Source organism: Carettochelys insculpta, chromosome 1 (assembly GCF_033958435.1).
Source record: "Carettochelys insculpta isolate YL-2023 chromosome 1, ASM3395843v1, whole genome shotgun sequence".
Classification (NCBI taxonomy): Eukaryota; Metazoa; Chordata; order Testudines; family Carettochelyidae; genus Carettochelys; species Carettochelys insculpta.
Window position 1 is genome coordinate 382,877,823 of NC_134137.1, and position 15,602 is coordinate 382,893,424.

Here is a 15,602-nt window from a genome sequence, read left to right on the forward strand (position 1 = left end):
TAGTTTTCACAGCCTCTTTCTAGGCTTTCCTGTTCTCCCTTGGGGTGGGTTGCTGAAAATTTCTTGCTAGGATCTCTGCTTCTGCCCCTGCACTATACTGGGATGAAATTCTACCCCTCCCCCACCTTGCAATTGTTATGAAGAATATAGCAGGCCCCAACTGACAAGGGTAGTGCTTTCTTCATTGAGGTCTAAACAGGTCAGAAGGCACCTGAACCTGGCTTTTAAATAGCCAAAGGTACATTGTACCACCATTCTGCACCTACTCAGTCTGTAGCTGAAGAGTTCCTTACTGAAGTCCAGAGTGCCTGTGTATGGCTTCATGAACCAACAGAGCAAGGGGTAAGCAGGGTCACCCAGATTCACTTTGGGCATTTCCACCCCTTCAAAGTAAATTTTCTGGTCTGGGACAAAAGTTCCCCACCCCCCCATAGAGCCTTGTAAAGAGACCTGAATGCCTAACAATTTGTACAGCATGCATCCTTCCCCACATAGATGTCAGTGAACAGCCCTTTGTGACCCACCACCGCCTGCAACACCAGAGAAGAACTCCTTGTGGGTAATGTACTCTGAGGCCTGGTGCGCCGGTGCCATGATGGGGATATGCATTCCATCTATGGCCCTGCCGCAGATAGTGGATGGATTTGATGCCTTGGGGTTCCCTATCTTCTGCACAATCCCCAGAGTCACTGTCTTTTCTTAGAGAAGCTTAGTGATTGCTTTGGCTACCTGGTGACAACAGCCCCCACAGTAGATTTGCCCATTCCAAATTGATTTGCCACTGACTGGTAGCTGTCTGGTGTTGCAAATGTCCACAGAACAATTGTCAAATGCTTCTCAATTGTCAAAGCAGGTCTCTTTCTGGTATTGCTGTGTGTCAGGGCGGGAGACAACAGTTTGCAAAGTTCTGTGAAGGGGCCTTATGCATGCAGACGTTTTGCTGCCACTGATCATCCCATGATTGCAAAACTCTGATCCCACCAGTCTGAGCTGGTTTCACAATTCCAGAACTTGCATTCTATGCTGTGCAGTGTTTCCAGTGCTGACAGCAATTCTGTGGTGCTTCTCTCCAGAGCTGTATGCCTGTTGGTGCCCCAGCAGCAATGAGCTGATATTGCATGGGCAGTACATTCAGAATATGCTGCATCATAGCGTGGGAACTCAAAAAAAATGCACAAAATTTTGAAGTGTATCAGGATTCATGTTAGCATTTGTAATGGTGGATGGCAGTCAATATATAACTACACAAAAAATCTGTTTGTTTTCGGTGGGAAGTGAGAGAAATGTTCTGGGTTTCTAATGGCATCATTCCAGAATGTCACTTACAGCAACTTTTTCCCATAAGACACTGGCACAAAATCCCAAAATGCAACAGGTTTGCAGGAACCGTGGGATAGGAGCCCACAATGTATTGCTTCCAGTCAGGCATAGGCAACCTTGTGTGGACAGACCATCAACTTCTGAGCAGTTTAGGACACTCAAATTCGACTTTATCCAATGTAGTGTTAAAGAGGCAACTTCAATAAATTCAAATTTATTCCCTAGTGCAGAGTCACCCTGGCTATGTCTACACTAGCCCCAAACTTCGAAATGGCCACGCAAATGGTCATTTCGAAGTTTACTAATGAAGCACTGAAATGCATATTCAATGCTTCATTAGCATGCGGGCGGCTGCGGCACTTCAAAATTGACGCACCTCACCGCCGCGCGGCTCGTCGCGGCTCATGGGAATAAGGGGACTTCGAAGTAGGCGGCGTCCTTTCGAAAAGGAGCCCCGTCGGCACGAGCTGCACGGCGGCGAGGCATGTCAATTTCGAAGTGCCGCAGCTACCCCCAGGCTAATGAAGCGCTGAATATGCATTTCAGCGCTTCATTAGTAAACTTCCAAATGGCCATTTGCGTGGCCATTTCGAAGTTTGGGGCTAGTGTAGACACGGCCCCTTAGTGTTCCAGGAAGAGGCTATTGACAAGGATAAAGACTATTTGGTTTTTGGCATCTTGGTGAAAGACCACTTCTCATAATTGTGAGGCATTGCTGGTGGCTTTAAGTTGACAAAAATAGGGTGTTGAAAGTTGGGGATAGCATTGCCACTGATATCAGAATGCCTCACTCTGGTAGATGGCCTCAACCTGGGAATGAGCTGTTGATCTTGTGTCCTGCTTTTCAAATATACCATCAAGTCATTTCCCTTCAAAGGAGAGATTCTCCAAATGACTACTAGTAATGTCCATGATCAAAGAAGAGGATCAAACTCGTGCATGCCTCCTGATAGTCACAGCTGAAACCAGCACCCTGGGAGCAGAGTCTGAAGTATTAAAGTTGACCCTAAGGGAATGCTTGGCTTCATTCTAATCCTGCATTAAAATGGAGTTTGTCAGTTTTCTCCTATAGTCAGCTAAATGGAGAAATGTAAACAGCTTTTCCCACAGATAGTACTGATAATGAGCCATGACTGCCTGCAAATTTGTCAATGGGTTATTTAAGGAGAATGATGGAAGTCTCTTCAGTGAGTCACTCTTTCATCACTTAGTATGGAGTGTGATTGGCCTCCCTGTGCTCTTTTGCTGGCATCAGACACCCCCAGTGAGTTGGGCACAGGGTGGGTATAAAGATGGGGAGCTCTTCAGAGGGTAACTGATAGAGCATATCTACCTTCTTACAGATGGGTTGGTGAGAAGTGGGATTGAACCAGACAGATCATTTCCTGCCCTGGTTATTTTACTCTTGGCAGTGGGCACCAATTATGTCAAGGTGGATAACAATCTAATCCACCAGATCTTGACTCTGCATATGTCCATGAGGCAGCTTAATTCTACATAAATTCAGATAGCAAAACACTCAAATATAACAGTAGAAGCTGCAGGCAAGTGCTAAATTCCATTAGAACTGTTAGGAAAATTATAACTCCTGTCCCTCATATCCACTGTAAGAACAGAGTCTGAGGGAGGTGAGGTGGAGGTGGCTAGTACAATCTCCATAGGACACTTACCAATATAAGAAAATAGAGAGGGGAATTCCCATCACAACAGGGATAAAGGATATTGAGAGCAGCCATTGTCGTATGTTACTCATGGACTGTCAGCTCTGGAGACTCAGAGGTCAGTTCCCATACCAAAACACCACTCAGCTTCAGTCTGAAAAATAATCTTTATTGTACACAGGAGCATGTGTCCCAGGAAGAAGTAGGTGAGGGGGTTCAGCCATTAGATTTCAGAGAATCAAGAGGGGAATCCTCTATAAAAACTCATGAGGGAACATAGATCTATGGCTTCAGTGTTCTGAACCTAGCCAGAGGTCCAGTCACTTTAGGGAGAGCAAAGGAACCAGTTCCCGTCTCTCCACAGGCTCAGCTCAGCAGCCCTGGAGAATTCACTTCCCTCCATTAAACTGTGGGGGAAGGAGGCACACCCTAAAACCTGGGAGAAGCACACGCTACAAAGTAGGCACCGGCACTCAGTGAGGCCTTAGCTGATGGACTCCACACTTTCTCAACTGGAGCAGTCACTGCTGTCTTCAGAATTATCTCCTCCAGGGACATTAGCATATCATCTGTATGGAGCAATTTTTGGGACTCTGTGGAAAACTTTGCAGTCAGTGGAAACAGGTCTAACTTCACTTACAAGTGTATGACACATGGCACATGCAGCCACCCCAGTAACACCAGTCACAGGCTTCTCCAGAAAGAAGTCTCATGAAATGGGAGTGTGGGGCTGCCTTAGGAGTCTTCCCCTCAAGACAGCAGGGGTTTGTCAGTTAAGTTCTTGCAGCCCATTGAGAGCCCAGACCCCGAACAGATATACCCTGTAGCACGAACTGCCCTGGTTTATTCTTTTGAAAAGAGAACAGTGGACTTGGTCAAGGATGCAGGAGCAGGACTCTTTTCTTCTCTCCTTTCCTGTCCCCAGAAAGATCTGTACAAGATTTATAATTACTGCAATGATTAAATTAGAGATATAAGGTCAGGTCCCCTATTCCCTTCCCATAATTATCCCCTTTCTCTCCTGCAGGGGGCATCACAGCATATAACTGCAAAAGCCCTTAGCTCGATTGCTCAGCCTGTCTGAACAATGCAGTGCCTGCCTTTCTCCTGCAGGGAAGTCTTACCGAAGTGAAACCCAAAAATTAGCCCCATTGAAAAAGTTATAAAACAGACCCTGACTTGTTTTATAAAATATCCTGTAAAAACTCCACAATGTTTCTTTATTTTTAAAATCATCATTAGAAGGGCCCTAGTGGGCATGTTTAAGAGCTGGGGTTGTCGTAGTGGAAGCTTCTCTTCCTTGCTCAAGCACCAGTGCAATCTCTGTAATACGACGGTACTATTTGTGAAAGAGAAGGAACACTGCAGAAGGGCAGGGCAAAGCCAGTGATGTGGACTAATGAGCGGCAGGTGGCCAATACCTACTTATAGGCTAGTGCAGCTACTGACACTAGGTTGAGCCTAAGGATAACAAAGTGCAGTGGCACCAGTCAACATGTTGATGATGATGGGACCTGCAGCCACAACATCTTCTCTGCAACACCCATCACAGATGATTAGCAGATGGAGTGGAGCAGGTGGAAGCTGCAGATTATATCACTGCCCTGACTCAATCCCAGACTGAAGAGCCTGGTTCAGAAAAGGTGCAGTTCAAGATGATTTGGTAACACCTTGTAGGGAGGACAGGGAGAAGAGGTTGCCTTCTGGAAACAAACTTCAGCAACAGCAGCCTCCCAGCTGGGGCAAAGAAAAGAAGCTCAGGGGTGAGTGCTGGAGACTGCTGGGCTCAGTTGCCGCATGAAGCTTGCTAGGTGACAGTGGGCAACTGGTGTAGGACACTGGTGACAGTTGGCCCAAAGACCTGGCTAAGACAAGTGACAGAGGATAAAGGGTGGACACTCAGGAGCAGACTGTTGGCCTCACTCAGAGGTGGCCTGTAAAGCACAAGAACAGCAGGATGTGAAGCACGAGCACATACACCGTCAGCAGCATCGGCAGGCGGGTTCGGGAACAGAAGAGTGAGCGCAGCAGCCGCCGCAAACCAGAGTTGCTCCGACTCTGAGGGGAAGAATAGAGGAGAAACCAGTTAGTGCCTGTAAGGGCAGATCCCAACCACCTGAACCCAAAGCCCCATAGGAAACGGGAGACTGGTGCAACAGATATAGAGCTCATCCAGGAGGATGCACCAGTCTGACCACTGGTTGTAGATTTCCACCCATTTAATTCCAGCTACAGGGCTGCTCCTCGCACCACCAACACAGAACTCTGAGGGCTCCATTCCATCTAACCCACCTCCTCTCCCATCTCATAAGTCTGACTCTAGTTCAACCATCCCACCAGGGTAGGAGACCGTAAATGGAAAACTGCATAACAAGAGTGAAACAGTATCCCACATATTCCTGTTCTGCTTATCGATGCTCACTCTTCAAGCTGTACTGGAGCTTCAGAAACACCTCCCTCCAAAAACCCACAGCCTGCTCAATGGACTAAGCAGTGGAGAGTGCAACACAATCCCTAGCAATTGAGCTTATGGGAAGTCTGTACACATAAATTAAGTTGATCTAAATTATGTCAATGTACAGCCAGTGCAGTAATTGAATCAGTTTCATATAGCTATACTACATTCTTTGTGTTGGTTGTGTGCATCCTCACTAAGAGTGCTTGCACTGATTTAAATGCCAGTGTGGCACATTGGGCAACAGTTTCTGAAAGGCAGCACCTGTCGATATAAATGATGCAGTTTCTAAAATGACACAATACAGACTTAACTACATCAACTTAGGCACTAGTTGTCTCACAGAGGTAGAGTTAAGTCGGTGTAATGTGTGAGTTACATTGGTGGGAGCTCTATTAATGCTTACAGAGTTAAGTCAGTGTAAACTGCAACAAGGAATTAGTTTAGGATCATGAATCCTTCCATAACTGGAGAGCAGAATACTACAGCATCACAGGGCTGGAAGGGACCTCAGGAGGTCATCTAGTCCAGCCCCCTGCTTCAAGCAGGATCAACCCCCACTAAGTCATCCCAGCCAGAACCTTGTCCAGCTGGGACTTAAAAACCTCAAGGAACAGAGAATCCACCACCTCTCTAGGCAACGCATTCCAATGCTTCACCACCCGCCTGGTGAAGTAGTTTTTCCTAATATCTAACCTACACCTTTCCCTCTTCAACTTCTGACCATTACTCCTTGTTGTGCCATCTGACACCACTGAGAACAGTTTGTCACCCTCCTTTTTAGAGCTCCCCTTCAGAGAGTCTAAGCAGCTCTATAAGAAGGCAGCCCCAGCGAACCCTGTGAGCAGCAAACAGGAGCAGCTAACAGAGTTTGCCTGGGAAAGCATCCTAGAGGAGCTCAGGTGAGCGTGGCATTTGGGAGGCTACGTTGTGAGCTGGTGGGTTGAATTTCTGTCCGTGGTGTCTGTACATTTGTTTCATTTTGCAGTGCGGGGCAGTTTGTATAGCTGCCTGTGTGCCTGAGCATCTGTTTTGCAGAGAGGGGCAGTTGGAAAGCGTGTTTGGCAGTTTGGTGAGTTTGCAAGGTGTGAATTGGGAAAGCTTCCTTCCAGGGGGCCCTCAAGGGCTAATTAGATTGGAGGCAAAGGCTTTGAGCCAGGCCTAACCAGCTAGCAGCTCTATAAGAAGGCAGCCCCAGCGAACAGGAGCAGCTAACAGGGAGTTTGCCTGGGAGTTCGCCTTCGGGAGGAACCCTATACCTGTTTTTACCTTCTTATATGGTGTTTCTCTTATGCCCTTCAAGGTGGTACTAGAAACAAATAAGGGAAAAAATAGAGAGCGATATGGCTGGTGAGAGGCCTGTTGTTGTGACCTGCATGTCATGTGCCATGTTTGTCTTCCTCCCGAACGGTAGAAAGAATTTTCTATGTACCAAGTGCAAGCTGATAGCCATTTTAGAAGAGAAGGTTAAAGGAGTTGAGGCACAAATATCAACCCTCAGGTCCATCAGAAAGGGTGAAGACTTTCTGGGTAGAAGGCAACAGATAATACTGCAGGAACAGCAGGCTATCCAAAACAGGGAGGAGAACTGGAAGCATGTTACCTCCAGGAGGAGAAAAACAGTTCAAGTCTCTCCAATTCCAGTGGAGTTAAGTAACCGCTTTCAGCCTCTCTCCACCGGTAATACGGCAGAGATAATTGGGGCTGATACAATCCCTGGGAGGTATCTGAAAGAGTCCCCATGGTTTAGAAGGCATGGGATGCACAATCCTAGGGATAGGAGTTCTATGACCAACACCTCTAAGAGAAAAAGATGAGTGGTGGTGGTCGGGGACTCCCTCCTAAGAGGGATGGAGTCATCTATCTGTCGCCCGGACCTAGAATCCCAGCAAATTTGCTGATTGCCTGGAGCTAGAATTCAGGATATTATAGAGTCGCTGCCAAAAATTCTTAAACTTGTAGACTATTACCCCCTCCTACTTCTTCATGTAGGAACCAATGATACAGCCAAGAACAACTTTGACGTGATCACGGCACATTACGTAACCCTTGGAAGGAAGATCAAGGAATATGGAGCACAAGTGGTCTTTTGTCTATCCTCCCTGTGGAAGGAAGGGGTCCGCAGAGGGATCATCGAATCACAGAGGTAAATGCGTGGTTGCGTAGGTGGTGTAGCAGGGAAGGATTTGGTTTCTTTGACTGTGAGATTCTGTTTCGTTAACAGGGACTGCTGAGACGAGACAGGATCCACCTCACTAAAAGAGGAAAGAGCATCTTTGTGGGCAGGCTTGCAAACCTAGTGAGGAGGGCTTTAAACTAGGTTTGTTGGGGGAAGGTGACAAGCCCTGAGGTAAGTGGGGAAGGAGGAGGGAACAATCAAGTGGGTTTCCTGGGCGAAGAGGAGAAAGTGGGGCAATCGGCCCCTTCTTGAGGATGCTTGTACACTAATGCCAGAAGCCTAGGGAACAAACAGGAAGAATTAGAGGCCCTGGCACAGTCAAACAAGTACGAGGTGGTTGGAATAATGGAGACTTGGTGGGACGATTCGCATGACTGGAGCACGGTCATGGAAGTTTATAAATTGTTTAGGAAGCACAGATGGGGAGCAAAGGAGGAGGAGTTGCGCTCTATATGAGGGAGCAGTATGATTGCTCAGAGTTCCAGTATGAGGAAGGAGAAAATCCAGTTGAGTGTCTTTGGGTTAAGCTTAGAGGTGGAAGTAACAGAGGTGATGTTGTAGTTGGTGTCTGTTATAGACTGCCAGATCAGGGAGATGAGATAGATGAGGCTTTCTTCAGGCAGCTAAGTGAAGCTTCCAAATCACAGGCCCTGGTTCTTATGGGAGACTTTAATCATCCGGACATTTGTTGGGAGACCAATACATCAGCACACAGACAATCCAGGAAGTTTTTGGAGAATGTTGGGGATAACTTCGTGGTACAAGTGCTGAAGGAACCAACCAGGGGCCATGCGCAACTTGATCTGCTGCTCACAAACAGGGAAGAACTAGTAGAAGAAATTGAAATGGGAGGGAACCTGGCGGCAGCGACGATGAGATCGTAGATTTCATGATCTGGACAAAAGTATGAAAGGTGAGCAGTAAGATACAGACCCTTGATTTCAGAAGAGCAGAATTTGACTCCCTGAGAGACCAGATGAGCAGGATCCCTTGGGAAATGACGATGAAGGGGAAAAGTTTACAGAAGAGAAGACTTAGAGGTGATTTAATAGCAGCCTTCAACTTCCTGAAGGGGAGCTCTAAAAAGGAGGGTGAGAAAAACTGTTCTCAGTGGTGTCAGATGGCAGAACAAGGAGTAATGGCCTGAAGTTGAAGAGGGAGAGGTGTAGGTTAGATATTATGAAAAACTACTTCACCAGGTGTGTGGTGAAGCATTGGAATGTGTTGCCTAGAGAGGTGGTGGATTCTCCATCCCTTGAGGTTTTTAAGTCCTGGCTGGACAAGGTCCTGGCTGGGATGACTTGGTGGGGGGTTGATCCTGCTTGAAGCAGGGGGCTGGACTAGATGACCTCCTAAGGTCCCTTCCAGCCCTGTGATTCTGTGAAGTCTTCTCTTCTGTAAACTAAACAAGCCCAAATCCCTCAGCCTATCCTCATAGGTCTTGTGCTCCAGACCCTTAATCATTTTTGTTGCCCTTCGCTGAACCTGCTCCAGCAAATCCACATCCTTTTTATACTAGGGGGCCCAAAACTGGATACACTATTCCAGATGTGGCCTCACCAGTGCCGAATAAAGAGGAATAACTACTTCTCTAGATCTCCTCGAAATGCTCCTCCTAATGCACCCTAGTATGCTGTTAGCCTTCTTGGCTACAAGGGCACACTGTTTACTCATATGCAGCCTTTCATCCACCATAACCCCTAGGTCCCTTTCCATCGTACTGCTGCTGAGCAAGTTGGTCCCCAGCCTGTAACAATGCTTGGGATTCCTCCTCCCCAGGTGCAGGACTCTACACTTCTCCTTATTGAACCACATCAGATGTCTTTTGGCCCAGTCCTTCAAATTATCCAGGTTCCTCTGGATTCTCTCTCTACCCTCCAACGTATCTACCTCTCCCCTAGTTTTGTGTCATCTGCAAACTTGCTGAGGTTGCAGTCCAGTCTCTCATCTAGGTCACTAATAAAGATGTTGAACAACACAGGCCCCAGAACCGTGCCTTGCGGCACTCTGCCTGAAACAGACCGCCATCCAGATATTGCGCCACTGACCACTGCCCGTTGGGACCAACCATCAAGCCAGCTTTCTATCCATCTTATAATCCAAGGATCCAATCCATATTTCCTTAACTTATGGACAAGAATGTTGTGGGAGACCGTATCAAAAACCTTGCTGGAGTCAAGGTATATCACATCCACTGACTTCCCGATGTCCACAGAGCCTATTACTTCTTCATAGAAGCTAATCAGATTGGTCAGGCAGGACTTGCCCCTGGTGAATCCATGTTGGCTACTTTTGATCACTTTCCCCTCTTCCAAGTGCTCCAAAACGGATTCCTTGAGGATTCCCTCCATTATTTTCCCAGGGATTGAGGTAAGGCTGGCGGGTCTACAGTTCCTGGATTGTCCTCCTTTCCTTTTTTAAAGATGGGCGCTACGTTTGCCTTCTTCCAGTCATCCAGTATCTCCCCTGATCTCCAAGAGTCTTCGAGGATAATGGCCAAAGTTTCAGCAATGACCTCTGCCAATTCCCTCAGTACTCTGGGGTGGATTAAATCCAGACCCATGGACTTGTGCACATCTAGTTTTTCTAGATAGCTCAGAACTTGTTCCTTCCCCAAAGATGGCTGCCCTCCACCCTCCCATACTGCATCATCTAGGACCATCATGGGGAAGTTGACTTTGTCTATGAAAACTGAGCCAAAAAAAGCATTGAGTACTTCAGCTTTTCCTGCATCCTCTGTCACTAGGTTACCTCCCTCATCCAGTAATGGCCCCACACCTTCTCTGATAACCTGTTTATTGTTCGCATGCCTGTAGAAACCCTTCTTGTTACTCTTCACATCCCTTGCCAGCTGCAGTTCCAATTGTGCTTTCCCTTTCCTGATTACTGCCCAGTATTCTCCAGCCGTATGTTTATTCTCCTCCTTAGTCAACTGTCCAAATTTCCATCTCTTGTATGCATCCTTGTTGAGTTTAAGCTGACTAAGGATTTCCCTGTTAAGCCAAGCTGGTTGCCTACCATGTTTGCATTTCTTACTATCCAGCAGGATTGTTTTTTCCTGTGCCTTCAGTAAGACTTCTTTAAATACTGCCAGTTCTCTTCAACTCCTTTCCCCTTCATCTTTGTTTCCCAAGGGATCCTGCGCATCCGGTCTCTCCGGGAGTCAAAGTCTGCTCTTCTGAAATCAAGGGTCTGTATGTTACTGCTCACCTTTCATACTTTTGTCCAGATCATGAAATCTACGATCTCATGGTCGCTGCAGCCCATGTTCCCTCCCACTTCTATTTCTTCTACTAGCTCTTCCCTGTTTGTAAGCAACAGGTCAAGTTGTGCACGGCCCCTGGTCGGTTCCTTTAATACTAGTTCCTGTTGAATTGATTGTTGTGAGCACTAGCACTCAGACACCTGAACTCTTCTAGCTGCGGCTCCACCAGGCACCTCAGGTTTCCTGATTTACAACATTGAGGCTTTAGAACTAGCATGGAACAGAGTCTGGCTACTAATATTTTCCCAGCTATGGGCACGCTGCAGCATCCAGTCAATGCAGTACTGTCACCAACTCTGGCGATTCATCTGCTGAGTCTGCCTCAGTTCTGATTACTGTGATGGATTTGACCTTTCCTCCTCGCTCTTCCAGAGGGCACCACTAGACTCCTCTACCCAAGAATTCTCTTGATGGCAATTTAAGATATTAAGACAGACTGGGCTTCTGCAAGGCCTGCATTCTATGTACATCTGGCACACAGCTCTGTATCAATCGTGGCATCTTAGCCTGGCACTGGTAAGCAAATACAGGTGCTTGGATGGGAATGAATGAGCTAGCTGAGACTCCATTCAGAGCACACAGGGAATGGTCTCTAGATATTTCCATTTGGGGCTATTTGTGTATTCTTGTGTTGCCCTGTGGCCCAGTGTGCCGGGCAGGATGATTGGGACCGTCTTGGGTGTAAGCCCCATTGAGCTGTTTTAGTGATGTCTAGAACACACACAGCCGGATGCTGCTCACATGGGTCATCTAGAAACCAGAGACACTGCAGAACATGACTGGTTCTATTCAATAACTTCATTGACGATTTAGATATTGGCATAGAGAGTATTCTTATTAAGTTTGCAGATGATACCAAGCTGGGAAGGGTTGCAACTCATATCCAGCCTTTCATCCACCATAACCCCTAGGTCCCTCTCCATCGTACTGCTGCTGAGCCAGTCAGTCCCTAGCATGTAACAATGCTTGGGATTGTTCCACCCCAGGTGCAGGACTCTACACTTCTTGTTGAACTGCATCAGATTTTGCCGGCCCTGGAGGACGTGTAGACGCTATTCATCGAAATAGCCTATTTCGATGTCTCTACTTCGAAATTAGCTACTTCGATGTAGCGTGCATGTGTAGACGTAGCCTATGACATATAGGGAGGAACTGGTTGAGCAGCACAGCTCAATCTAGACGCAACTAAAGGGTAACAAGAAAACATTCTGCAAATATATTAGAAGCAAGAAGATGACCAAGGACAGAGTAGGCCATTACTCAATGAAGAGGGAGAAACAATAACAGAAAAAGTGGACATGGCAGAGTTACTTATTGACTCCTTTGTTTTGGTTTTCATCAGGAAGGATGGTGGTGATTGGATGCTTAGCAGAGCGAATGCTAGAGAAAATTAGGTGGAATCGCCATCACTGGCGATTTTTAAGAGAAGGTTGGACGAACGCATCAGGGATGGTCTAGATCAGTGTTTCTTAAAACTTTTTGAGACAACAGAACACCAAAAAAATACATATTTTTATGCGCAACACCTATGATAATTTTCTTCAAAAAATTGTCAGACCAAAAAACCCAAAAAATAAACAGCAACATATACAGCAAAAACAAAATGGAGTAATTTAAATGGGTATCATAGCAATGAAGAAAACATTGTATCTGGTTTTAACAACAGAAACTATATCCCATCAGTGTATGAGATCAAAAAAAGTGTCAGATGCTCATGGCACACCTGTAAGTTGTTTGTGGGACACCAGTGTTACACAAAATATAGTTTAGGAAACACCGATCTAGATGCTGCTTGGTCCTGCCATGAGTGCAGGGGGCTGGACTTCTAAAGGTCCATTCAAATCCTATCTGGTTATCTACACTTACCAGGTATTGTCACTGTAGTGACTGATCCCCCACAGGTCTAGTGAAAACCTGCTAAATCAGGTCACTGATTGTTCTCTCATTGACCTCAGTACTCCACTGGAAGGAGAAGTGAAAGGGAAGTCAATGGGAAAGTTTCTCCCACCCAACCTCCCACAGTAATTTCACAGTAACTCAATTTAAAGTACATCAACTCCAGCCATGGTATTCATGTAGCTGGAGTTGCATAAATTAGGTCAACTTTGCCCCGTAATGTAGACCTGCCCTATGACATTGCCCTTGCTCGTGTTGAGCTTCCAGGGCTGTTCTCACTGATGGATCCTTGACTCTGACAGTCAGAGATTTTTTGACCTGCTTGACACCACATAAGGTCCATCTCTTAAATGGGGAAGGGGCTCAGAGCTAACTATTGTGCTTTGTACGAGACAAGGCATCAAGGAACTGGCACATTTTACTGAATCCATAAACCCTCTCTCCACAATCAGCTGACACTTTTTTTGTTTAGAACTTTGGCCATATATTACATGGCCCTGCAATGGGGGTGAAGACCTCACTGCAACCTCAGCCTCCAGGAGCCCAACTAGTTCCAAAAGGCAGATCTTGGAGTAAGAGGGTGTAGAGACATCTTCATCTATACAGATTAGTAACAGAGAGAAAGCCGTGCTAGTCTATATACTCTCAAAACAAAAAAGCAGTTAAGTAGCACTTTAAAGACTAACAAAATAATTTATTAGGTGAGCTTTCATGGGACAGACCCACTTCTTCAACCATAGCCATACCATGGTCTAAAGAAGTGGGTCTGTCCCACAAAAGCTCACCTAATAAATTATTTTGTTAGTCTTTAACATGCTACTTTACTGCTTTTTTGTCTTCATCTATGCAGTGGGAGTGGCAGGTTATAGATGCTAGGAAATATATTCCATGCTCAGAATCAACAAGGTTATGTTCCCCATGTTCTGACCACATTCCTCAGGAGCCGTAGTTGCTCACATGTGTTGAATTATGAAGACACAACCACAGCCATGGTATTCTTACCTTGCTAAAGGTACTGTTCATGGGGTCAGTCAGCAAGGAGTGTTCATGTGTTGGAAACACATCAACGCTGGAACCCAGAGAAGATGTCCATTCCCTAGATTCCAACCTGCAGAAAAGAAACATTCATTACTTGCTACAACACACAAGGCAACAAGCTGCTAACATGGGTCACTCAGAAGTCACAGACAGTGCAGATCATGCAGCTCTATCCATGAGCAATGCATTACTCCAGCTCATGCACTGGCTTCCTAGAAACTTCTGGGTATAGTTCAAAAGACTGATGTTTTAAGGCCTCTCATCTGTACGTAGTACTTTGTCCAGTTTTGGGTGTCATGCCAAGAAAGATGTGGATAAATTGAAGAAGTCCAGAGAAGAGCAACAAAAATTTTTAAAGATGTAGAAAATATGACCAATGAGAAAAGACTGAAAAAAACCAGTTTTGTTTAGTCTGGAAAAGAGAAGAATGAGTGGGGACATGATAACAGTTTTAAGAACATAACAATGGCCATACTGGGTCAGACCAAAGGTCCATCCAGCCCAGTATCCTGTCTGCTGACAGTGGCCAATACCAGGTGCCCCAGAGGGAGTGGACCAAACAGGTATCAATCAAGCAACCTACCATCCATCTCCAGCTTCTGACAAACAAACAGAGGCCAGGGGCATCATTTGTTACCTATCCTGACTAATAGCCATTAATGGATCTAACCTCCATGAATTTATCTAGCTCTTTTTCAAATCCTGTTATAGTCCTAGCCTTCACAGGCTTCTCTGGCAAGGAGCTCCACAGGTTGACTGTGCAATGTGTGAAAAACTTCCTTTTATTTGTTTTAAACCTGCTGCCCATTAATTTCATTTGGTGTCCTCTATTTCTGACATCATGGAAACAAGTAAATAATTGTTCCTCGTTCACTTTCTCCACACCCCTCATTATTTTATATACCTCTATCATATCCCCCCTTAGTCTCCTCTTTTCTAAGCTGAAGAGTCCTAGTCTCTTTAATCTCTCTTCATATGGGTCCCGTTCCAAACTCCCTAATCATTTTAGTTGCCCCTTTTTTGAACGTTTTCTAATGCCAATATATCTTTTTTGAGATGAGGTAACCACAACTGTACACAGTATTCAAGATGTGGGTATACCATGCTTTTATACAAAGGCAATAAGATATTCTCCGTCTTAGTCTAACATCCTGTTTACTTTTTTGACTGCTGCTGCACGGATGTTTTCAGAGAACTATCCACAATGACCCCAAGATCTCTTTCCTGATGTGTTACAGCTAAATTAGCCCCCATCATACTGTATGTATAATTGGGGTTATTTTTTCCAATATGCATTACTTTACATTTATCTACAATAAATTTCATTTGCCATTTTGTTGCCTAATCACTCATTTTTGTAAGATCCTTTTGAAGTTCTTCACAGTTTGCTTTGGTCTTAATTATCTTGAGCAGTTTAGTGTTGCCTGCAAACTTTGCCACCTCATAGTTTACCTGTCTCCAGATCATTTATGAATAAGTTGAATAGGAATGGTCCTAGAACTGACCCTAGGGGAACAAAGAGAAGTTACTCACCGTAGTAATGATGGTTCTTCGAGATGTGTCCCCGTGGGTGCTCCACGATAGGTGTCGGGCTCACCCCGGCGCCGCAGATCGGATCTTTCCAGCAGTTTCTGCCGGACCGCGCATGTGCCGGCGTGCGCCGCTCCCCTGCGCGCTCCCGGCCACGTGCACGATCCGGTCCCCGCCAGTTCCTTGACCAACTGCCTCGGATGCTCCTGAAAAACACCAAACAGAGATCCGAAGCGGGGAGGATGGGCGGGTGGTGGA

General features: G+C 45.9%; 1 protein-coding gene across 8 annotated transcripts in view; it reads right to left on the reverse strand.

The window, feature by feature from the left end:
• Positions 1-3,135: 3,135 nt before the first annotated feature.
• The window catches only part of GOLGB1 (golgin B1), a 164,583-nt gene continuing 152,116 nt past the window's right edge, over positions 3,136-15,602 (reverse strand). For all 8 annotated transcript variants that reach the window (XM_074976917.1, XM_074976958.1, XM_074976942.1 and 5 more), the window contains 2 exons: positions 13,779-13,884; positions 3,136-5,039 (listed from right to left, as the gene is read on the reverse strand). In XM_074976917.1, coding sequence (XP_074833018.1) covers positions 4,905-5,039; positions 13,779-13,884 — 241 coding nt within the window. In that variant the 3' untranslated portion in view covers positions 3,136-4,904. The remainder of the gene's footprint in view (positions 5,040-13,778; positions 13,885-15,602) is intronic.